Here is a 25,506-nt window from a genome sequence, read left to right as displayed (position 1 = left end):
AACTTCTAAAAAGCCTTTTTTTCCCACACATTTTGTCTAGTTTTTTAGTTGCTTAAGGTGTTAGACTGAATTTGATCCCTGTTAGTCCAGGTTGCCCACTCTGGATTTTCAGCTGAGATAAAACTCCCTTTAAGTCTTCCACTCACTTTAGTGATATTTTTAGGAGCTGTGGCAGTTAAGACTTACTCTCAAGTGCAGCTAATCAAGATTACTGTATTATTCCAGCTTTTTTTTTTTTTTAAACTGGACAAGCAAAAAGAGTAAGAATGAAGAATTCCAGTGTGGCTGGAGAATTTGACTCATGGGTGAAGCTTAAAACCAAATGTGCTTGGTTTTTCTAAATTACATATCCCCAAACTACATTGCCAGGAGGGAATAATAGTTTACAAGGACTGTCACACTGATCAAGGAGACATAGTAACTTGTTTAGATTAGTCACTAAGGAAAAAGTTAAGGGAAATAATTGAATATGTAAATATTCATAGTGAGTTATTCAAGGGGGAAAATACTGCTTCTGACTTATACAGAATTTTGTAAGTGAGGAAGTTTTCAAAACTCAGGGCCTAAACTTAGTAAATAAAAGCCTCAAATTTTGAAGTGATCATAGGCATTCATTACAAACACACCAAGTTTTAACAGCTATTTTGCTATTTATTATCCATGTGACCTTGAGCAAAAAACTTGATCTTTCCAAGCCTTGGTTTCTTTACCTGTGAAATGGGGGTCGTTTCATCTACCTTGTTAGGTTTCTTTTAAAAGATTACCTGGTACTGTGTGTTTGAATCACGTAACCTTTCTTGGCGTACCCAGTGTGCTCATAAGTATTTATTCCCTTTCTTTCTGCATCAGATTTACACTTACCTTAGCAGCCTTCTCTACCCTTTCCGATTTGAATTCCCTGGCAGTGGTCAATTCGACAAGACCTGCTTATCTCAATCATGACAAACACCGTTCTTCCTCCCAAATAAAATCCTCATTATTCTATGTCTCCTTACCTATTTTTCTCAAACTTGAACTCCCTCTCTTATTTCCTTGCCTCCGTATTGGATCCCAGAGCTAGTATCTTCAAAATTGAGCCCTGTTCCTTCCTCTGTCTTACTTATCCTGTTTACTTCGTCACTCTGCTTTATTTACTGACTTTATTTCTGAAGAGGCCTTTGGCTATGATTATCCTCTCCTTGACATGACTGATGCTTCAGATGCCCTCATCATTTCTTACACAGATGATTCCCGTGGCCTCTCAGTGATGTAATCTGACGCATCTCTGTTTCCTTTGCCCTGTACTCGACAAAGCTTCCACAGTTGTTTATCTATGAGTCAGAGCTCACTATTAAACTTTCTTCTTTAAGATCCTTTGCAGGCACGCTCCTGAGGTTATAAGCGGAGCCCTCCACTAGGACATATGAAGCTACCTCTTCATCCTCCCTCTCTCCCTCTACTTCCCAATGGTTTCTACCTATACTTGTTCCTTCTGGACTGCTCTTTTTTTTTTCTTAAATAATGTAAACTTTCAAATTTTCCTATTTTTGTTTCTTTTGTCTCCTTTTTTTTTTTTTCTCTTTTCCTTCTGCAGTTCCTATGTCACTTCCTCTAGCAAACTCTTCTACCACCCTGTGGAAGTAAACATTTTTAATGCTTTATTCAGATAACTACCTGTAATGACTCTAGTGTCTCTCTCTGAAAGAATTTTGGGTCAGGATTTAATTATGAAAAGGCAGACACATATTTCATACTTTTAAAACTTTCAAGATGTTGAAGGAATTGAAGCATTTCAGAAATTAGGTGAAAAGGGATTGAATTCTAGTAAGTATTGTGCTGCACAGTTCTCTACTATTATTTTTCTGTAGCTCTTTAGTCCATTTAGTATCACAGTTGAGGCGTTTCTTCTGCTGCTTCTTGAGACACCCCTTCTACCTCGAATCTCCCAAGTTTGGGGGGGTTTATTGATTTATCTATGCCACTGTGCCATTATCCACCCATCTATGCAGGCATCTTTCCTAGCCTCCTTTTTCTCACTTAACACCCAAACATTTATTGTTAGGTTTACTAGTTACTGTTAAGGAAGAAGTAGACAAAGGACACACCATCAATGAACTTCCCTTTATTTAAGAAGAAAATCTAATCCAGACCTGTGACAGACTCTTGATATTCTGTTTCTCCTTTCTTTTCTTTTTCTGTTTTTGCCATATTTTCATTTTCCCTACCAGTTTGTTTATGCCTTTTGCCTTTCCTGTATCATGTTTTTATGTGTTTTCTTGGATAGTCAGTGTTTTGATTGTCCAGAAATATTTATCAAATACCTTTTAAGTGTCAGGTATAGTTCTGGGCACTTGAGATTGAATGGTGAACAAGACGAAGCCTCTGCCCTCGTGAAGCTTCTACTCTGTTGAGGGAGGCAAGTAGAAAATCTGTGAGCAAATGATAACATTGTTTTTGATGTGTAATACATTTTGTGAAGTAAACTAAACAGTAGTGGGGGGTGGCAGGGTGTGTGCTGCCACTTTAACTGGAGTGATTGGATTAGTCCTTTGTTTCTTTTTTTTTAATATTTATTTATTTATATGGTTGCACCGGGTCTTAGTTGTGGCTCACGGACTCTTCAGTTGCGGCACGCAAACTCTTAGTTGCGGCATGCGTGTGGGATCTAGTTCCTTGACCAGGGATTGAATCTGGGCCCTCTGCATTGGGAGCGCAGACTCTTATCCACTGTGCCACCAGGGAAGTCCCTGGATTAGTCCTTTCTGTTTTGGTGATTTTTGAACTGAAGTCTCAATGACGAAAGGAAGGAAGAACATCTAGGCAACAGGAATGACAAGGTCATGACCCTGAGTCAGGGCATATTTAAGGGGAAGAAAAAAGGCCAGTGTGGCTAGAGCAGAGTGAATGAACACAGGGGCTGGTCACATAATATCTTCCAGCTCATGGTAAGCAGGCTAAGTACTGTATTAGTTTCCTGGGCGGCTGTAATGCATGACCACAAGCCAGAGAGCTTAAAACAACAGAAATCTATTATCTCGTAGTTTGTAAGGCTAGAAGTCCAACATTAAGGTGTCAGCAGGGCCATGATTTCTCTGAAGTCTCCAGAAAGGAGTCTTTCCTGTCTTCTCCCAGCTTCTGTTGGCTTCTCACAATCATTGGTGTTCCTTGGCTTATAATGACATCACTTCGATGTGTGCTTCTCTTCAAATGGGCTTCTACTCTATTTGTAGCTCTTTATGTCTTCTCTTCTTATAAGGAGAACAGTCATTGGATTTAGGGCCCACCTTAATCCAGTATGACCTCAACTTAATTACATCTGCAGAGTCCCTATTTCCAAACAAGGTCATATCAGTCAGGGTTCTCAAGAGAAACAGAGCCAAAAGGATGTACAGACATATACAGTTATGGTGGCTGACAAGTCTCAGAATGTGTAGTCAGCAAGCTGGCCTCCTAGGAGAGCTGATGGTTAGATCCAGTCTGAGTGCAAAAGTCTGAACAAACCCTAAAGACGAGAAGGGTTGACACCCAGGAAAAGTCTGTGTTTCAGTTTGAGTCTAAAAGCAGGAAAAAACTGTTGTCCCAGCTTGAAGGCTGAGACAGACAGAGGAATTCCCTCTTATTCTGAGTATGGTCATCCCTTTTGTCCTATTAAACTGACTGGATGAGGCCCACCCTAGGGAGGGCTTTACTCAGCCTGTTGATTTAAATGTTAAACTCATCCCAAAACACCCTCATGGTAACACCCAGAATAATGTTTGAGCAACTATCTGGGTACCCAGTGGCCTAGCCAAGCTGACGCATAAAATTAACCCTCACAATCACATTTTGAGGTTCCAAGCAGGCCCTATAATTTTAGGGGAACACTATTTAACCCACTATATAGGTTAGTATTTAAAAAGCCTCTCAAAGATGTTAGAAGGAATTGTTAACAATTTTTCCTTTACAATGTTTACTTTTCCTTTTATATGAAGAAATGCAGGTAAACGTGAACACAAGGGTGAAGTTAGGGAAAGGAGTTGGAAGGCTGTTGAATATAGATGAGAGCTGATAACAGTTGGAGATGGGCTATAACAGAGGGTTGAAAATTGAATTTGGAAGTGACCGTTTCCACACCTGATGCTTTTTTCAAGTTGTGCCCCCATTTTTACTTCCACTAGTAGCTCATTTCTCCATTTAAATATAGTTTGCATCTTTGTAAGTTATTAGTAATCTTACCTCCAAGGCACATTTCTTAGGATTAAGATTTTAGGTTCTTTAAATTGTCATTGCTTTCTAAACCACTACAGAAAGTAATTGAGCTTGTCTTGTGACCTTTGTAAGAAACATAGTTGGCCAAGTGATTCTTAGCATGATCCTTCTGCTTTTTACTCCCAAGAGAGAAAAGCATAACATGGAGGTGGGTAGGCAGGGATGTCAGACACAAATGATGATTTGGAAGAATTTTAAATTATTCTATTTAAATTAGCCCTAGGGTCAGAGCATGCATTTTCCTCTCGGGGTGGAATGCACATCTGTCCCATACTTAGGGAGCCTTAATAGTAGCCATGGCCTCTTTGTGTAGATCTCTGATGAATGGAGTACATCTATTTTGGATGGATAATCGATTTGTGAAATCCCTTGTTGTAGGTAAGCTGTTAAAACAGAAATGTTAACTTCATGAGTTTAATGCGTAGCTTCAATGGTGACTTAATGACAGAGATGGATAGAGAGTCAGGTGGGGGGCAGTGAGAAGAGTAGAATGAGCATTTAATGAATATCCACTTGCAGACTTGAATGTTAGCAGCAACATTCTCCTTCCTGGAAAATGTCTTTCAACTGTGCATCCCATTACTATTCCTGCAGCCCATGTAGCTTGGAGATTGAGGCAGAGTGTGTTTGTAAGAAAGCTCTCCTTTGCCATGTAATAGACTGAGGTGGGTAATTTGCAGAGATTGCTGGAGCAGTGGTCAAATCTGAAAAAAACAAAACAAAACAAACCCAGAATGAAAAGACCATGTTAAACAGGAGCTAGCTTATAATGAGCCCGGAAATCACATATCACATAGCCAGCTGGCTGGAATTTCTTCATGTTCTTGTCTTCTCATGCAAACTGCTAAATACATTCTCATACTCTATTTTCTCAGTCTCTCCATACCTCTCATTTCTACCTAATGCATTGAAAATATGAATGAATTGGCAACTCTACCACTTGAAGAAATAAGAATGAAGCTTTTTCATTATTCAGCAGACATAGCTGCCTAAACATGTGGGCATATGGTATTATTTCAAATGCTTTTGAATCCAAGGATGCTTTTATTTATTGCATTTTTTAAAAAATCTCCTTTTAGTTTTTCAGCCCTCATTTTGACTCATAGGCTTTTTTAGATTCTATGGCCACTTTTGCTATATAGTTTGGACAGAGTATGCCTTCTCTCTCCAAGCAAGAAAAATGGAAGACCCTTCCTCTCATTATAAATTGGGGAAACACAGAAAGTTAAACTCAGCTTGATTCCATGAAATGGTTCAGTGGTCAGGGCATCACCACCTGTCTGCTTTCCTAAGCCTTTACCTCTTGGTGTCTGTCTCTTCTTCTATAACGTGAGAAAACAGTAACAATCCCTAGATGCACATCTGTAAGCAACTGGCTAACATAATACATTTCTAACAGTAAAAAAGCTGTTTTAAAATATTTAATTCTTGTAGCATAATCTGTTGTTGCCCATGGTTTAAGGTGTTCATGGATTTTGTGACTCGGAAAAATGTTAACGCGATCAAACATTGCCAGCTATATTTAGATACAGACTTAGATTAGGTATATATGGCCGAGGCTCTTCTGGGCCTCTTGGATAGCAAGGCCTCAAGGATGTGATATGTGTCCTGAGCTATCAGTGAAACCCTGACTTCTGCCTGTTGCTGGTCTCAGAACTTCTGTTATACCTTTGTGTATGAGGGTGGAGGTCCTGCTGGTGACCAGGAATAGCGTCCCACTAAATACAGGGCCATAGCAGATTCTTGGGCTTATAGAACTGGACAAGGAGAAATCTCTTTATTTCAGAGATATTTCTGTTCAAATTCTCCAGCGATGATTAAAGGGAGTTGGCAACTGGCCAAGAAAAATGTGCTGGGGAAGAGAGTTAGAGGGAAGGAAATGTCAATGCCGTGGACATTTGGCAAAGTAGATTAGAAGGGTTTTTCCACGAAGTTTTCTGCCAGGTCCAGAAATTGTAACTTAATGCCACAAATCTTTTTCTATTTAAAAAAAAAAAGGTGAGTCCAGTGGGTTGGTAAATGTGGGTAGCCTTTGACTCTAAGGTTCTTTATGCTTTCTAGCAAATGCTGAAACTCCAGCAGACCTTTAATGTACACGAGGATCTAGTGTCTGTGTTCCTTCATGTGTGTGTCTGTGTTCGTGCATGTGTGTGTGTGTGGGGGGGTGTTATGAGGCAGGGTGCTTAAATGCTTTGTTGCATTATGTTAATTCCTCGGCAGTGCAATCAAATTCATGTCGTAATTAAAGCTGTCAGTTGGAAGGCAAGCCAATCGCCACGAAAACACAGCATAACAAATGAAGTGAAATGATTCTGCGTGTAGCTATACAATGCTTCGCCAGGCATGAAATTAAATAAGTAATTTGATGTTGACATCAGAAATTGAAATGATACCCACTGTTCCCTCATTCAGTCAGACCTGCATAAACAATAGGCAGAACAAATATGCACAACAAAGCCATCCTCTCCACCCAGCTCCCTGAGTAATGTACAATATATATGCAAAATGAGTAGAACAGAGCTTCCCGAGACCAGAAGGATGTCATTTTCTTTGGTATACAATAAGATGATACGTATGTGGGGGTGGGGAGGTGGGTTTGAAGAGGCCCTTCTGCTTCTTGGATAAAATGCATTTGCAGAAAGGGGGAAAAATACCAAAATTAACAAATCCCATGCTCTCTCTCCGAGAAATTCACCCTAAAGTGAATTTACCTCCCTGGGGCATGACTCCAGGCTAGTGGAGATCTAACTTGGCTTTTGCCTTCCTCTGTTCCACGGAGGGGTGTATGTGCGGAAAACAGGTGATGCTGTCACATGGCTAATCACTGCTGAGAAGCTGTCTCCATGACTACTGTGCATATCCCTACATACTGTTTACGGGATCAAGAATGAAACAGGATTTCTGAAAATCAAGTCCAGTGTACAGGATCACACATCAGCGTTCTTTATTCCCCTGAGCCTGTCTGGAGCACTGAGGGGAAGAAAGTTTTGCTTTGGGAGCTGCATTTAGGAGCTGACTGTCCTTGTTTGATGCGGATGCTGTTTGTACTTACAGCACTATTATTTCCTTCTCAAAGCCAGTGTAAAATTAAGAATCACGTCTACCGTATTTTTGGAGGTATTAAATTCACCTGAGCCCCACTCCCATACAATCCATTCATTCATTCATTTATTTATACATTAATTCAACAAATACTTATTAACTGCATCCTGTGTGCAAGGCATTGAGCTAAGCTCTGGGGAAGCCATGATGAGTCAAGCAGATGGTCCCTGCTACCTGTGGTTTGCAGAGTAGGGACAGGACATTTCGGTGGAACAGTTAGAGGTTACCTAAGTAACTGGTGCATCACCGTGGAAGTCCGGTCCCTCCATGGAATGTGTAACAGCCGACCCAAGCTAGGCAGGGAGAGGCCTTGCTGGTGCAAGGATGCTTAGCTGAGACCTGAGAGCTGCCTCAGTGCTCGTGTTCTTTTTGTTTCAAACTTATTTGGGGCCTCTCTTGTTCATAAAGAGGACACTAAAAATTAAAGAATTTGTAATGAGAGATTTTAGGAAAAAATAAACAAACATACAAAAACAGACAAGTTTAAAGCACAAACCAAGTTCCTTTTGGGGGGTCTCTTTCCCCTAAGAAGTGATACCGCACGTACCTTCCAGCATCACTGTTCTTTAGTTCCCTGTGTGTGAGAACTATGGAACCCTAAATTGATAATTTTTGTTACTAAAACCTTTGGAAAAATGGTGCTTTTCACTACTTCCCTTTACCCACACATTCTTTGCATTTTAGTCTACTAATTATGTTTACAAAATGTCTCATTTTTGAAAAGAACTCTGTGTGTACTAACTGGTGCCTTGAGGGGATAAACTGGCAAGTAGGTCACACACTGGAAAAGTCATCCAAACCCACTGGGCTTTTTATTTTCAAGTCAGTCTGGGCTTTTTCCTCTTGCCTGCCCCTTTGCGGCCACAAAACTGAGTAGCTTGAGACCAGGGCATTGAATGTCAGCAAGTCAGGGAGGGAGGCTGATGCGTGTCTGTTTAGTCTCAGTGCAGGGCGAAATGCCATCATTAATTCATTACCCAGCTGCCTGTCAAATAAATTGGCAATTACATCCACCGCAGAATCTTGGAATTCAGTAAATAGCACGTTAGCATCTCTGAGTTGCTGAGAGATGTAAAGGGGAAAATTAAGCAACACGGTGTTTGTATCAGTAGCAGATGACAAGGGGCCGCGTATACAGGCAATGTGGTGTAGTGATGAAAAGCCTGCGAAGGACTGGTAATGAGCTGTGTGGATTGGAATGTGTTAAAAACCATTGCTGATTTTCCACTTTGTCTTTATGCTTTCTTGCAGAGTTCAGCTCCTTCCAGCTTGGGAACAGGCTACTTCGTAAGTTTATCTCAACTTCCACATGTGTGCCTCGTATTGGCATTGATTTACTTGTATAATGTATACTCATTAGGATGTGAAAAAAATCCAAGAAATTCCCTCTCAGTCCTAAAGAGCAGACTGATGTCCATCCTTTTACTAAGAGTTGTTTCACTTTTAAAATACATAACCTGCTGGGCTCTAGGGATCACAAGTCAGTCTGTGATATGGGCCTGGTTCCCAGCACCCAGAACATTTGCTCCTTACCTGGCAGTGTACGGGGGATACAGGGAAACGTGACTGCCTCATGCCACCTTTCCTACAAAATGGTGTTTTTAGTGAGAAGTGTCGTGTGGTGGACAGAGTTCAATTTATGCATTGAGGTGTATATTCATTTTAAGATCTCTTGAAGAACTTCCCCACATATACGATGAATTGCCACTTTTTAATTTTGATGAGAGGTGGTGTTTTAATGGATGTTTTCCCTCACAGTCTGAGTAGGTGGCCTTCAGATTATTTTTTCTTCAATCATTAAACTCCTCATTTTATCAAATATAGATGTATTATTTCATTTCAAGACCTTATTTCTGTCCTTTGAGAAGGGTGTGGATGGTGACATACCTCAGGGCTTATCACAATATTTCTCATTTATAAAGAAATTGTCACTTCATTTCTTTTATCTGTAGCTAAATTACCCTTCTTGGATTCAATAATACTTTTCAAGATATAAATAAAAGAGAATTACAAATAGACATTATTTACACAACAGGATAACATGCCAGTGTAGACATTTGTTGTAGTATTTAAAGGAATTTAAGGAATTTAAAGGAATATGATTTATGTTCCAAATGACGAACACTGATACTCTGATATCTGCTCAGCATTTTCTGAGAAAATAATGAAATCATGAAAATGAAGTGGAAAATAATTACTGATTCAGTTTCATTGCCTTTAAATTTCTTCCCTCTAAAATGCTAATTACTCTGGTTTTCTTCTGCCCATTTGTCTCCATACATTTATGTTAAATTCATGAAAACAAGCATCATTTCATTGAATAATAAGTCTTTTCCAAGCTTGGAAGAAGTGGCATTTTCTAAATGTTGATTTTTTTTTTTTTGTCTTAATCTGTGATATGAGGAGAAAAAGGGTAAAGTTTTTTTTGGTACCTGCTTAATACAGTCAGCACACATCATTACTCCTTATTATGGTTGAATATTCATGCTTACAGAAACAAGCAGGGTGCTGAAACAGGATCCTGCTTCAGCAGTTGAAATAACAGAAGTATTCCCATCTGCCATCTCTTCACACCAGGCTGGATGTGGGTTGAGATGTTGGAAGTAAAATCTGGAGACTGCCAATGTTTATTCTCTATCCAAAAGCTAAATTCCCCCTCTTTGCTTTCTTCAGCAGAAGAAGGCCAATGCCACTGACTCAGCCTTTGATCACTTCTAGACTGAACATTCTAGTATATATATTTTTAACTGTCCGTGTGAGCACTCTGAAAGAAGAAAGTCACCTCTAGAAGCACTGAGAATTTTATTATGCTTTTGGTCACTTATTTTTCTCTCTAATTCCAGGAATGTTTATTTTAATTCTCTAATGATAGGTTCCTGTGAATAAAGAGTCTTTGCAATTATGAATCTCAAATAAATTTTACACTTACACAATTTTGGATGAGTATAAAAGCTTTTTTCTTATTTTGGAAAAATTATCCTTAATATTACTTTGCTTATATATAAAAAATCTGTAGTATTATTAGCTTACATGAAGAAGATGCATACCAGATGTATGTTCAGCTCTCAACTATGACAAAAATGCTCTACTTAGAATGTGTTTCCAACAGTGAGATTATTATGTTATCAAAGTGCAAAATCCACTGATATTATTGCCAAGTCCTCATCAAAAAGTGTCTTCTCTTTCAATTTTCGTATCAACAGTATCACATGTAATACTTAATTTCAGGTACTAACTTCAGCATTGGTGAGTTTCACACTTATAAGTGGAAAATAGTATATTCACAACTTTTAGTAGTTTCAGGCCAACATATTCTTTGCAGTGTGTTTTATGATCTATGATGTCATAACAACCTTTACTTAAGTCTGTAATGAAGGTTCAGCATCAGGTAAGTGGAATGGTGATATTTCGACTTTAATCCTCTTCAGCATCTCTTTGAAGTGGGGACGGAGGCAAATCACCTGCAGAGTCAAAGAGCTATTAATGCAATTGAACCATAATGTGAATTCTGGTATAAGAAAACTGAAGGTACTCACCTCTTGAGTTTAACAGCCTGGAACTGTTTTCTTAAATACTCTTCCTTGCCCCAACGTTACTCTAACTTCAGAATCTTCCTTCATTTAGACTGTATGCTCCTGTAGAGCTTTTAGTGAACTAAGGTAAAATGCTGGTCATTGTGTGTGCTTATAAAATAGACGCCCGCCTACCTATATGCACGTGCATGTGTATGTGTACACACACACACGTGTGTGCACCTTATCCACAGCCAGTATATTTTACTTTCTTTCCATTCTTTTCATTTATCAGTTGTGGTAAGTTAAAGGGTTTTAAGAAGAAACCTTTGTTTTTGATTTAGTTGTATTTGTTTATATCTCCTTGGTTTTGTGTTCCAAAGATGTCTGCTTAGGTCTGTCACTTTTCCAATCCATTTATAAGCTGAAGATTTGAGAAATGAGAACAGCAGCTAAAATCAGTATTTACATAAGCATATTGCAAAGAATTCTTAAAGTAGACAAAATAGAGAAGGATTGGAACAAACTTTTCACATTTTTGGGAGCTTTGAATAATGTGGGTGTTATATACACAGAGAGACACACATATATATTCATTACATACTCATGCCCAGCTCATATTCTAAATATAAATGGAAGTATAGACTAGTTGGAATCTATTTGCTTTTTTATTTTTTTGGCGAGAGTACCAAAACTTGCTGGAATGTGTAGGATTTTCTTTTTTTTTTAAACATTGATGCAGTGAACACATTTTCTTTACTTTCTTCTTTTACATGTATTTGAAGTTTTATTATACATAGTATACAATTAAGAATTTAGAGACTGAATGATATGAAGACTACTGTGTGCCCTTGGGTGAATTATTTGATGTCTCTGAGTCTGTTTCCTCATCTTTATCTACCTAAGAGAGTTGTGATTATTAAATAAGGTATTTAATGCACGCAAAACAGCTCTCATTAATAGGAAATAATATGTATTCTCTTCCATTATTCCCACTGTAGTGTGTGATGGAATAAACTTGGCCTCATTAAGTGGTTGTGCAATGTTGTGGTGGTAGAGGATTACCACTAGAAATTCATGATAAAAAGTAAATGTTGTAATTTATAACTGTAGGATAGGAATATTTTATTCCCATTACATTCTTCTCGTAGCTTTCTCTGGAGCCTAGGATTTTGTGTTTGGTCAGCTGTATATCAGTTTACTCCGTATAGAAGCATAAAACAAATATGGAATTCCTTCTCTGTGATCCTCTATGATCATGATGAGGTTGGAATGAAATATTCTGTAGGCTGTCCACATATTATGGTTGTTTAATTTGTCTATTAAAGTTATTTGTTGATCTTCTCCCTTAGACTTGAGGCATTTAAAGACTGCTGATAGCTCTTGGGGTTGGGCTGGGAGGTTAAGAAAGACCTGTTCAACATGTTCAAGTTTATGAGGTTGTGTCACATGCTTGTTGCTGGCTGTCACTAAAAAGCGGACGCCGCAGCCTACCCGAATGAGGCAACTGCAGGCAGTAGAGTGAGAAGACCAGTAAGAACATCTCATAGTTGCCAGAGGTCTGGTGTGTCATCACAGGAAAGATCCGGAGTCCCTCTTTACAAGCACTTGACTCCATAAGCTGGTAGTTGGGAGCTACCAATGGTGCAGCGGTAAGTTACTTGTCAGGCCGAACTCGATCCCTGGTGTTGTTTTATTTAGGTGACAGGTCCTGCCTGCTTCTCCGGATAATTTTCAGCCTTCTTCCAGGTTTGAATTTAAGTGTCTTAGGCCCATAGTCTCAAAGAGCTTGGATCTTGCTTTTGTACACTCCAGTGATACAGAGCTTTTTCTTAATGGTTCTCAACTAATATTTTTCATTCTCCTCATTTGACTCACATCTAGTAATATACACTCTTTATCAAGGAAACCAACCCACTTCTACCTGGCGATTTAAAAAAACTACCACATTATATAATAAAGGGGAATTGTGTAGTGGTACACATCTTAAGATGGGATTTGTGTTATTACTGTTTTCCTGGGCTGTAGAATTACTTAAGAAACAATGTTGATAGTGCTGGTAACAGGCAGTAGGTGCACAATATTGACCTTGTGACTTTCCATTCAAAGTTATAAGGTCATAAAGGGATTAAATTCTTTGTCATAAGCTTTTGACTGTATAAACCCTTAAAATATTTTTTTTTCTGTAAGTTTATAACTCTCAAAACTGATTGGTGGTATTTTGTATAACCATAGTTGCTTCTTTTTAAAATCTCAGAGTGGACTTTATTGTTAGGTAAGAGTCAAATGAGTTTCTTTAAAAAGATCAAACTTTCAAAAAAATGTAATTGTTTATCTAATAGACTGAGCTTTTCTTTAAACAGACACTTTCGACATTTTGTCTTTCAGTAGGTATTAAGCACCTTCTCTGGCAGGCACTGTTCTAGGTGATGGGTAATAGAAGTAGAAAACTATGGCCCCCTTCTCAGGGAATTTAGTCTTCCCTAAACCCAGATCCTTTCCTTTGTGATGCTTTTAAACATTTTGACACATTGTACTTAAATGAGAGGTTTGGGGCTGTACAGAGACCTAACATTCTTAGACTTTATAATGTTTCCATGGGTTTTAACTTAAAAGTGCAAATATATCAACCTGGCCTTGACTGCAACCCCACCCAAAGTCATCTTACTTCCCACCTGCCAGTACTTGCTAGTGATGCTGTGAGAGGGTTTTGTATCTCAAGTATTTATTCCTAACCTTTGAGTGCTTATATTTAAGGTAAATAACACTGAGGATTTTAAAGATGTCACTCAAATAAGACTCCAGCATTTATATTTATTAGTAATTAACTCTGAGTAAATGAATTATTGGCCATTACTTATGTACTGACAAGTTTCCATTTTAATGGAAATTTTAAAAATCTGAATTTCTTCAGGCATCTCCAGTTATTATAGGGGACTTTTAGACCCATTGGTAAAAACTGAGTTGGAAAACAGCTCACAGATGGAGAATTCAGTTGATTTTAATTGTCAGGTATGTGTTAAGTATCTATTCTTAGTTCTCAAGATAAATAAGATGTAAGCTTGGCCCCCAAGTCTAGGTTATGTAGCTGAATTTGATACAGAGCAAATTGATCAGTCCTATGAGAAATGTAAGTAGAACACTTGGGGGTATATGTTAGGGTGAGTTAATTGTAGGAGGCATAAATTGTGCAGAACTTGATGGAGACTTATATTTTCAACAGATAAAGAAAAGGTGGAACAAAGTTTGAGGCAGAGGGAGCAATAGGGAGAAAAGCACAGGGAAAGGAGTTGGGCGGGTAGGAAGGAGACGGTTTACAGGGAGACCTGAACTTAGCTTAGGGAACTTAAAAATGAGTCATCAAACCAAGGATTGATGATTGTAATGCTTCTTTTACTTGGAATAGGAATCCCAGGAAAGAAGAGATTCTATTTCAGAAACAATGAGTTTGGAAGTTAGCGTACATAGTTAAAAATTTAATTATCTTCAATGATAGTTTCAAGATGTGGCCAAAATAACAAGAGAACAAAACATTGCCACCCAAATTTAAATTTATATTGAAACAATAATATCCTGTAAGAACTTCGGTATGTCCTGAAAATTCAGTCGTACGCCTATCACAAAATGTCTTTGAGATGTGGTTGTTGATGTAATTTCCCTAAGTGGCCCCTAACAGTTACCCAGTGAATCACCTATGCACGTTTGAAACAGCTTCAGAGTTTCCCTGTATCCAAAGTGAGCACAACGTCACTAAAATGGTTAATTATGTAATATTTAATATAAGAGTTTTACTGAATATTATTTTGATTATAATAATAGAACAAAAACCTTGTAACCTATCAGTCACCTTAAAATCTAGGACATTGCTAATGATTTTGAAGCTGTCTGTGTACTATGCAGAAGCATTTGGGCAAATGAAATCAGTTGTTCTTTCTAATGGTAGTTGCCACAGTTTTGAACTGTAACATTTAAAATACTTCCCTGAACTATATTTACCTCCTAGAAAGTAACAAAACTAGACCCTACACTTAAGTAGGTGTTTCCTTAAGATTAGGAACCACAGAATTAATCTTATTTACACTGGAGGGTTGATTTATATCTGGACTAAGTATCTGCATTCCGACAGATTCTTCCGTGTGAGGCACCAATAAACTCTAATTTCAAGGGACTTAGACTAAAAATATAATTTTATTTTCCATTTCCAGTCCTTACCTTTTTAAAGTGTTTTTGATTGGTTGTTAACACTTTGATTTTGGGAATAGCATCTGTGAGCCACGAGCAACATACCCTGATTAAGTGAACATAACAAGTTAAATCTGGGTGAGCGTTTACTCATTTGTAGAATCTGTACAGTGGGATGACTCTTCTAGCTCACCCTGTGGAAATTGTCTTCTGTCTCCACACCATTGTTAGCTTCCTCATGAAGTACAAGGGGATTGAGAAATTTGGTAAATAAAATAAACGGATGTGAAAGAATCAGTTGGTGTCTCCAGCTGCCACCAATCCCCCAACACTCTCATTTTCTCAACATTTCTGTGAGGGGATAGGCTAAGTATCTTTAAACATTTTCTATCTATAGGAATCTTTGTTGTTGGCTGTTGCAAACTCTAATTAGGGAGGTAAGATGAAAACCCAGGGGCTCCTCATGGATATGGGATCTAGCCCTCTGCCTGGTCTCCCTGTCTTCTCCCCCCTCCTCTTTGGCCCCTCAGATTTGGAGAAAGTAAATCGTTTTCCAAAACAAAAAATGATTTGAGGAAAAAAAAGTTTTCACCAGCCACTGGACTAGATAATTGCTAAAGGGCCTTTGGTTCTAATAGTCCAAGATCCGTGATTCTGTCTGCCTCACACCTAAATGTCTGCCACATGGGACCAGCCCTTTTGATAGGCTTTGCTACCTTTCTCCACTGTCCTTTGAGCCCCAGGAGTGCAAGGCCATAGTCCCCTTACTGCTTAATGAACACTGCTCTTAGTGTCAACATTGAAGAGTTTCCAGATTTTGATTGCGTGACCAAGTCTGCCTTTCTTTGAAATTAACAATAATGAACAGTGTTTTATATTTGCATTATTCAGTTATGTTAGCACATAGAAATAGGCTATAAATTTATTCTGTCCCATAGCTAGTATATCCCTACTGTCATAGAGATGATGCAGTAAAGGCTTAAGCAAAGTGCATTGACAGACCCAGAGGGAGCGTACAGGACACTGTCATGGAATTCAGAAATTAACTTTATTTATTCCCCTACGCTGGCTTTAAGGGCAGTTGTCTTATCCTTGTTGGAGATTTCCAAATTACAGAAACGTTGAATTAGTTGGTATGAGCTGTATAAACTGAGCCAAGGGCCATGTCAAACCCCAAGGTTTTCTCTGACTACCCACCCAACCTTTATTTTGATAGATTTATTAGCTGGTCTGGAGTTTTTTGGACTATCGATCAGAATATTTCAGATCAAAGGACTCATTCCTTTGCTTAACTGCTTTAAAAAATATTTTTCCTGAAATTGTAAATTAAATGCCTCCCAGTCCATTGCATAAGAAACTTAGAGCTTGGTGAAATACCAAGAGTATCATTTGAAAAGAGGTTAAAAAACACAACTGGGGCTTGTTAAAAAGGAAAAGTGCTACTTTAACTCCAAGTGTCACATTTTCCTATAGTTAGCTCTAGCAGTAAACAAGAGTTATTGGAGGCTTAGATAGTTTGAGACACTTTACTTTTCTCCCAGTACTTCAGAAGCCAAACATTTAAGACGCGTTTTGCTTGTGTAAAAATGTTTACCCATTTAAAACACAGTGTCATTTTAACCAAAGCACCCGGGTGACAAGTGGTTTAGATATAGCGCAGTTAATAAACTGTCAGGTCCTGTACGCATATACTTGAAAGGACCAACACAGTTACCCAAGGATTGGCATTATAAATCACTGTTGGGACTTCCGTGATGGCGCAGTGGTTAAGAATCCGCCTGCCGATGCAGGGGACATGGGTTCAAGCTCTGGTCTGGGAAGATCCCACATGCCATGGAGCAACTAAGCCCGTGTGCCACAACTACTGAGCCTGCGCTCTAGAGCCCTCAAGCCACAGCTACTGAGCCCATGCTCCACAACTACTGAAGCCTGCGTGCCTAGAGCCCGTGCTCCGCAACAAAGAGAAGCCACCGCAATGAGAAGCCCGCACACCGCAATGAAGAGTAGCCCCTACTCGCCGCAACTAGAGAAAGCCCGTGTGCAGCAACGAAGACCCAACGCAACCAAAAACAAATAAATAAATAAATCACTATTAACAAACCTAATTTGCTTAGCAGGCTAATGAATGATCTCTAGTTTTCTTATAGTAATTAGCTTCACTAACAGTCATGTTAAAGGGACCCACCTTATACTACACTTAATTTCTTTCCTGAAATTTTTGGTATCTGGTTTGCAGGGTACAAACAAAACAAAACAAACAAGAAAGACTATCAGTCTCTATTGATCGCTGCCTGGTAATTAATCCAGATTGTAGCTCTTCTGGAGTGGAAGCATTGCCAAAGGTGATGACTGTCTATTAGGTCTTGTAAACTGTAATGTACTCACAGATTTGCAGTGGAGTGGTGAAGCCAGATAATTGCAGTGTTTCTTGTCTAAATGTGCTGCTGTGTGTAGTGGCCTCTGATTTTAAGGAGCCATTGAAGATGCAGCAAGACATAACAGCTGTGGTTCCTAGTATACTCCAAATACTTCATATATTCATCACATCTCAGAAAATCTTGCCGAGACCAACAAATGACTATATGTACAGCTGGAGTGCTCCAGAAGGAAACTGGGGAGAATCTGAATGATGTAGGTAACATTACAGAGACAAATAAGAACTCACTCAAGCCCACCGTGTGCCACATTTCTCAAATAACTCCCCGAAGTTCTCCATTTCCATTTTAGTTTCTAAAGAAAACATTCACATTTTCCCTTTTGCAAGAGGATCCTGTCAGTAACCTACCTTTGTGGGAAACAGGCCTGACTTTGCCAAGGTAAATTAGGGCTATATCCTGTGCAGAAAGAATCATGGTAAGTTAGCATCTCAGTCCTAAACACAAAGGAGGCAAGACATTTGGTTCCCTTAGAATTTATTTAAGACACATTTAAAAAATAACTTTGTAACAGAACTAACTCTGTGCTATGAAAACCTGACTTCTCTGAACAAAAGGAGCATTAATACTAGAACATTCTGAGAAGCAAAGGAAACTAGAAAATTCAGTGTGTCCTTTTAAACAAATGTTAAATCGTTAAGCATCGTGCATGACTGAATGGAAGCTTTAAGCTGCATTTGTGCAGAGGCATAATATTTTCAAGTTATTTTCATCTATTGCTAAATTGCCAGCTTTCAGTTTGTTAATTAAAATAGACTATGATTTTGACTTTATGTAGGCCTAGGGCTACAGAACCTCTGCGTAAGAAGGGACTTCAGAAATCGCCTTGTGGTATCATACAGTATTTGTCTTTCTTTGACTTACCTCACTTAGCATAATGCCTTCAAGGTATATCCATGTTGTCGTGAATGGCAGAAATTCCTTCTTTCTCATGTCTGAATAATACTCCTATATATATATATATATATATATATATATATATATATATATATATATATAAATGGATAAAGAAGATGTGAGATCTATCCATCTATCTGTCTATCTCACATCTTCTTTATCCATTTATCCATTGAGAGATACTCGGGTTGTTTCCATATCTTGGCTGCTGTGAATAATGCTGCAGTGAACATGGGTGTGCTGTTACCCTTTTGAGACATTGATTTCAATTCCTTTGGATATATACCCAGGAGCAGTTTTGCTAGATCATATGGTAGTTCAATTTTTAATTTTTTGAGGAACTCCCATACTGTTTTTTATAATCGCCATACCAGGTTACATTTCTGCTAACAGTGTATAAGGGTTCCCTTTTCTCCACGTCCTTGTCAGTATTTATCTCTTGTCTTTTTGATAAAAGCCATCTGAACAGATGTGAAGTGATATCTCGTTTTGATCTGCATTTCCCTGATGATTTGTAATGTTGGGCATCTTTTCATATTCATTTTTCTTTGGAAAAATCTCTATTCAGGTCCTTTGCCCATTTTTAATTAGCTTAGGTATCACTTACATGTTGAATCTTAAAAAACTGAACCTGTAAAAACTGAGAGTAGAATGGTGGTTACCAGGGGCTGTGGGCGGGGGAATTGGGAAGATGTTAAGGGTAGATACTTGAGACTATTAGATAAATAAGTTCTATCCTCTGCTTCTTTGTCAAAGATCAGTTGACTATATTTATGTGTGTCTATTTTTGATCTCTCAATTCTATTACATTAATCTATTTGTCTTTTTTTTTTGCCAATATCACAGAGTCTTGATTATTATAAATAAGTAGATACTTATTTATAATAAGTCTTGAAGTTGTGTTTTGTCACTCCTTCAACATTGAATTGGCTATTCTGGGCCTTCTGCCTCTTCATATAAACTTTATTTTTTTTTTAATTTTATCAATTTATTTATTTATTTATTTATTTTTGGCTGCATTGGGTCTTTGTTGCTGCGCGTGGTCTTTCTTTAGTTGCGTTGAGCGGCGGCTACTCTTCATTGAGGTGTGCAGGCTTCTCATTGTGGCGGCTTCTCTTGTTGCGGAGCACGGGCTCAAGGCACGTGGGCTTCAGTAGTTGTGGCACATGGGCTCAGCCGTTGTGGCACATTGGCTCTAGAGCACAGGCTCAGTAGTTGTGGTGCACGGGCTTAGTTGCTCCGCGGCATGTGGGATCTTCCAGGACCAGGGCTCAAACCCGTGTCCCCTGCATTGACAGGTGGATTTTTAACCACTGCGCCACCAGGGAAGCCCCATATAAACTTTAGAATCAGTTTGTTGATATCCAGAAAATGTCCCGCTGGGATTTTGATTGGAATTGTGTTGAATCTATAGATCAGGTTGGGAAGAAATGACATCTTGACAATACTGAGTTTTCCTATTCATGAACATGAAATATCTCTTCATTTATTTAGTACTTGTTTGATATCTTTCATCAGAGTTTTATAGTTTTCATGATATAAATCTTGAGCATATTTTGTTAGATTCATAACTAAATATTTCACTTTGGGGTGCTTATATAAATGATAATGTGTTTTTAATTTCAAATTCCACTTGTTCATTACTGGTATATAGGAGTGTAATTGAATTTTGTAATATTAATCTTGTATCCTGCAACCTTATTCTTTTCACTTATTAGTTCTAGAAGGATTTTTTAATATTTCTTTTAGATTTTCTACATAGATGATTATTTCATTTGTGAACAAAGACAGTTGTATTCCTTCCTTCCCAGTCTGTTTACTTTTTATCTCCTTTTGTTGTCTTATTGTGTATTAGCTAGGACTTCTAATATGATGATGAAAAGGAGTGGTGAGAGGGAACATCTTTGCCTTGTTCCTGATCTTATAACAAAACTTTGCATTTCTTACCAGTATGTATGATGTTAGCTGTAGGTTTTTTGTAGATATTCTTTATCAAGTTGAGGAAGTTCCCTTTTATTCTCCCAGTATGCTGAGGGCTTTTTGTCATGAATGGGCTACGCCACCAGGGAAGCCCTTAATTCAGTATCTTTTTTTTTTTTTTTTTTTTTGCGGTACGCGGGCCTCTCACTGCTGTGGCCTCTCCCGTTGCGGAGCACAGGCTCCGGATGCACAGGCCCAGCGGCCGTGGCTCACCGGCCCAGCCGCTCCGCGGCACGTGGGATCCTCCCAGACCGGGGCACAAACCCGTGTCCCCTCCATCGGCAGGCAGACTCTCAACCACTGCGCCACCAAGGAAGCCCCTTAATTCAATATCTTTAATCAGGCCTATTCAGATTATTTATTTCTTCTTGAGTTTTGACAGAAGTGTCTTTCAAGGAATTGGTCCACTTCATCTAGGTTATCATTTGTGGCATGGAATTCTTCATTGTGTTCATTTATTATTTTCTTAATGTCCATGGGATCTGTAGTGATGTCCCCACTTTCATTCTGATATTAATATATTGTGTCTTCTCTTTTTTTTTCCTTAGTTAGCCTGGGTAGAGGCTTATTGATATTATTGACCTTTTCAGAGAACAAGCTTTTGGTTTTATTGATCTTCTGTATTGAGTTTCCGTTTTTAATTTCATTGATTTCTACTCTAATTTTTATAATTTTTTTTCTTCTGCTTACTTGGGATTTAATTTGCTCTAATTTATCTAGTTTTCTTATGTGGAAGCATTGATTACTGATTTTAGAATGATCTTTTCTAATATATGCATTCAGTAGTATAAATTTTCTTTAAGGACTGCTTTCACTGTATTTCACAAATTTGGGTGTTATACTTTTATTTTCACTTGGTTAAAAATATTTTATTTATCTTCAGATTTCTTCTTTGACCTGTATGTTATTTATAAGTGTAGTATTTCCTGGAAAGGTTTTTACTTTTCAAAAGTATCACTTTCCACACCCTCACCCCTGACCAACCTAGAAGCATTTGATTTGTAACAAGCTTCTCAAGAGATTTTTGAGGAGTCATCCCAACACATGTACATAGAATTTAGTTGTACATATGCATAATGTAATTTGAGAGACCTCAGCAGTTGTAATTACCAGCTGATTTAATTATAAGCACATTTGTTTTAGGAAATTTTTATCTTTATCTTATCTTTTCTTGCTATAATATCACTTGTCCAAGACTCATTTAGATATTTATATAAATCTTATGTTTAATTTTACTTGATCATTTTTCTGCCACATAGTTACTTTGTCATACATGTGAAGACCTTCATTAAGTTTTGTGTAGGATGTGTTTATATTTGGGAAAAGCAGGAAGAAGACTGCATTGGTTCTTGATAGAATTACTTTTATGGGTCCAGGTACTCCTCTATTTGAGAAAATTACCCAGTGAGTTTTATTTATAGTACATTACATTTTTGTGAACAGAATCTGTATTTCGAACTCTATCAATTTCTACATACATAAGATTTCTTTAGGCAACAGATAGCTTGTTTAATGTTTTTAGTCCTGATTCCAGTCATCAGGCTAATTTTATTACATTTTGACTCCTCTTCCCATCATTCAGCAATAGCCTCGTTCTTGGTTCATTTACTCTTTTGAAGGAATGGAATTATTTATGTATTTTTCCTTTTCTCCTATTTTCTGCTCTCCAACTCCCAGCCACATTTCATCCTATAACATGATAAAATTGCAAAGTGTGAGCCTGAATAATAAAGGATTGCTTCACTGATTGCTAAACATTTAATGTAGTGCTTTTAAACTCATTCCAGGTCATTGTGCTGTCAATTAGTTCGATTACAAGCATTTAAGCTGTCACATATAAAGCCTTCTGTTTCTTAGGGTTTCAGTTTCAAATTATGAAAAATGAGTGCTCTGTACTTCTCTCTGGACAGATCACTTTTAATATTTTGGAAGAAACCTATGCCTTTTAGAAAGATCACTCACAGTTTCAGAGCCTGGAATAATCTGATATGCAGTTTTGGACCAGTGATTCAATTTTATTAAAAAATTTAAGAGTGTGCATTTGAACATATGTGTAAGTAGGTGACTATCAAAACCACCTCTTTATTTTCATTTTTGTGTATAGTCCACATTTGCAAATCATTAGAACTTTGGAATCTAAACATCATTGGGTGACTGGTATTTTGTCTGAGAGAGTGGAAGAATTTCAGAGAATTAAACAAAAGGTTCTAATGTAGCACCCTCAACACAAGGAAGTAGTTGAAGAGTGTTTGTAGATAGAAAATAAAATCCGAAGATATTAAAGTTTTGTACAGTTGATTAGTTTGTTGAAAGGTGGTTTTCAAAGCAAAGGTAAAATCATGACTCTCATATATTATAAAATGTACATGTTTCAAAGATTTTATTTAATAATGATGAAATTAGGCAGATATTATAACTCTCCCACTTCAAAGGAGAATCCAAAGAACAGACACAATTAATAGATGAGGGATATTGAATGAATATGAAAATGGAAGCAGACATGGCTTTGAGGGAAATCAGTTGTGCCTCAACATGACAAGACAGAATTTGGTTGATTATAGATAATCATTATTTTGCATTGCTGTTACATATCTAGAATTTATAGAGTTGGAAGTTAGCTCTCTTGAAATGAGAAAAGCATAATGCTGAAGAGTTCACCATAAGCAATGTATAGTGTTCCTTTGAAGCATAGATCTTCCCCTATTTGATAAAAAAATAGTCTCAAAGGAAGGTTGGTTTCATTAGATTTGGTGTGATTATTTACATAGGTGCAGCAAGAGTACCTATGTAAATAAACATTTTAAAATTTGCTTTTGTTGGAAGGTTTTATATGACTCTCCTACAGCACAAGTCTCTAGTATTTGCTGTCTTTAGGCTGGAAACTCAAACCCAGGAAACTCCACTACCTGCAGTACCTGTATATTTGGGTGAATTTCTTTCTTCTCAAAGTTCCCTAAATATCCCAAAGTGGCCTGCCGGGAAGTCACCTTCTTTCCTAGTTGTAAGACTGGACCCTATAAGCCAGGTACCAGGCTAGTTTTTCTAGGAGTGTCTTTTAAGTAATGGCTCTGTAAGGTCAACCTTGATTCTTTAAAAGTGTCCAACTATATCTGATTAAATAAGCATTACCCTCAAATATGGCATTCCAGACAAGACCTTGGAATTTTTCCGGGTATATCCTGGTAAACAGGAAGACCAATTCTTATTGAACCTTTGCAAATAACTCTTTCCATGAAAAGTAAGAAGACTTAGGGGAGAGTTTCTGAATTCTGGGAGGTGAATGAGAATAAGATACCATTTAAAAATATTTAGTTTCTAAAGCAGAATCTACTAAATTGTTATGGATTGTAAGTAAATTAAGACAAAAGAGAAAGCGGTTCCTTATGTATAAACAGAAAATAGGACATTAAAGCAGTATCAGTGTTATTTCAAACAAACAAAAAACCCACTGATGAACCCTCATCACTTCATTCAGTCCTGTATACTTCATTCTTGCTCCACTGGATCTTGGGTTATTAGTCTCATGAATTTGTCTGCTTCTCAACTTTCTCAGCTCAGCTTATTGAGGTCCTCAGTAAGTTTTAAGAGTGTTGAAAAGGTGTCTGAAAACCAAAAATCTTCAGAACCACTACTTTAGGACAAAGGTGTTCTTTTCCTTGAAAAACAGAAGCACATAGAGTTTTAATATACAGAGTTATATTTCTTACAAACTCTTGTTCTTATATATAATGTCAACTTTTTATATTATAACTTTTAGCTAAAGTAACTAACTTCTATTTCACAGGAAAAAAAACCTAAAGGGGTGGATAATTATGAACTGCGTGTCAAATATCAGCATTTTAACAAAGATCATGAATAAACATAACTAATTTTCTACAGCCATACACATCTCTTATACAATCTCGTAAAGTATCAAAAATGAACATATTCATTAACTTGGCTGAAATAGACAGCCTCTCTGTAGCTTATAAAAATAAAAACCAAAACCATATACATTTAAAAATAGGATTAGTAATCAATATTTCAGTATTCATTCTTAGATATGGCCTAGGTAACTAATGAATATCCGTTAAATAACTCAATTTAATATTAGGTTCAGATTTTAAGATACTTAAAAATCTTGGAAATAATGTTCAGGCCGACATACTGCAACATAATTACCGTTGAATGAAGTTCATTAGAATAATTATTCGATATAGTCAAATTAATTTTTTTGTAATCTTGAACATAAAGGAGAAATAACGGTAGCTTATTTGAGCAGTAAACCTGTATACATTTAAAAAGGACATTTCAACTAGAATTAAAATATACAATTGTATTACACTTAACACTGATAAGTCAGAAAATACATAGCTGTTTTTACTAAACCAAATTTTATTAAACTAATCTTATTTGACAGGTTTTCACCTAACCTATGTGAACTTATATTCGTAAAATGTTTTTGAGTTGGTTTATGTAAGAATTATTTTTTAATCTATGACGTTTAAAGTATTAGAAATTTAATTTCTTGCTTTCTGGTAATTTTAGGAATGTTTAGTTTATGTAAGCCCTTATTTATACTCAGTAGCCTACTAGAACAGAACTCTTTTAATTTTAGAGACTTTATAATCTTATTATTAATACTATCTAGTGGAAGGAAAACATTACACGCACATTTTAAGGTAGAGGCCATTCTGAATTACAGATACTTAGGTCTACAGATAAAGAGCTTACTATTCCAATTCTAAAATTTTAGGCATATGTAAAGAGTAAATGCAGAAGCACACAAAAACCTCACTGATGGAAGATGCAAAGAGCTGTTCTCCTTCCTCGTGGACACAAAATTCTTAGTTATTTGAGCTCAAAACAGATAAATAGACAAGAAAGACTAACATATCAGGATTTCTGTTGCTTCTCAAGTGTTTTCAATGATAGACATCCACATGTGATGTTTGGTACATTTCTACAGAATCTTTTCTGTGGTACAGTGTATATTTGTAGTTAGCACTGATTATTTCACAGATGGGCCTGCCTCTGTTTTACTTTCTATGGATATAGTAGCAGTAAGTAAAACAAAGTGTCTATCCTCATGACACTTGTAGTCAATCAAATTAATTCATAATATGCCAACTGATGGTAAGATAGCTAAAGAAAAATATTTATAAAGAGATTTGGGCTTTTAGTCACTACAG

General features: G+C 37.3%; 1 protein-coding gene across 2 annotated transcripts in view; it reads left to right on the top strand.

The window, feature by feature from the left end:
• Nucleotides 1-25,506, top strand: part of AUTS2 (activator of transcription and developmental regulator AUTS2) — a 1,122,546-nt gene that overhangs the window by 505,635 nt on the left and 591,405 nt on the right. For both annotated transcript variants that reach the window (XM_060032208.1, XM_060032207.1), the window contains exon 4: nt 8,581-8,616. In XM_060032208.1, the coding sequence (XP_059888191.1) occupies nt 8,581-8,616 (36 nt within the window). The remainder of the gene's footprint in view (nt 1-8,580; nt 8,617-25,506) is intronic.

Source organism: Delphinus delphis, chromosome 15, assembly GCF_949987515.2.
Source record: "Delphinus delphis chromosome 15, mDelDel1.2, whole genome shotgun sequence".
Classification (NCBI taxonomy): domain Eukaryota; kingdom Metazoa; phylum Chordata; class Mammalia; order Artiodactyla; family Delphinidae; genus Delphinus; species Delphinus delphis.
This window is presented reverse-complemented; position numbering and strand designations above follow the sequence as displayed.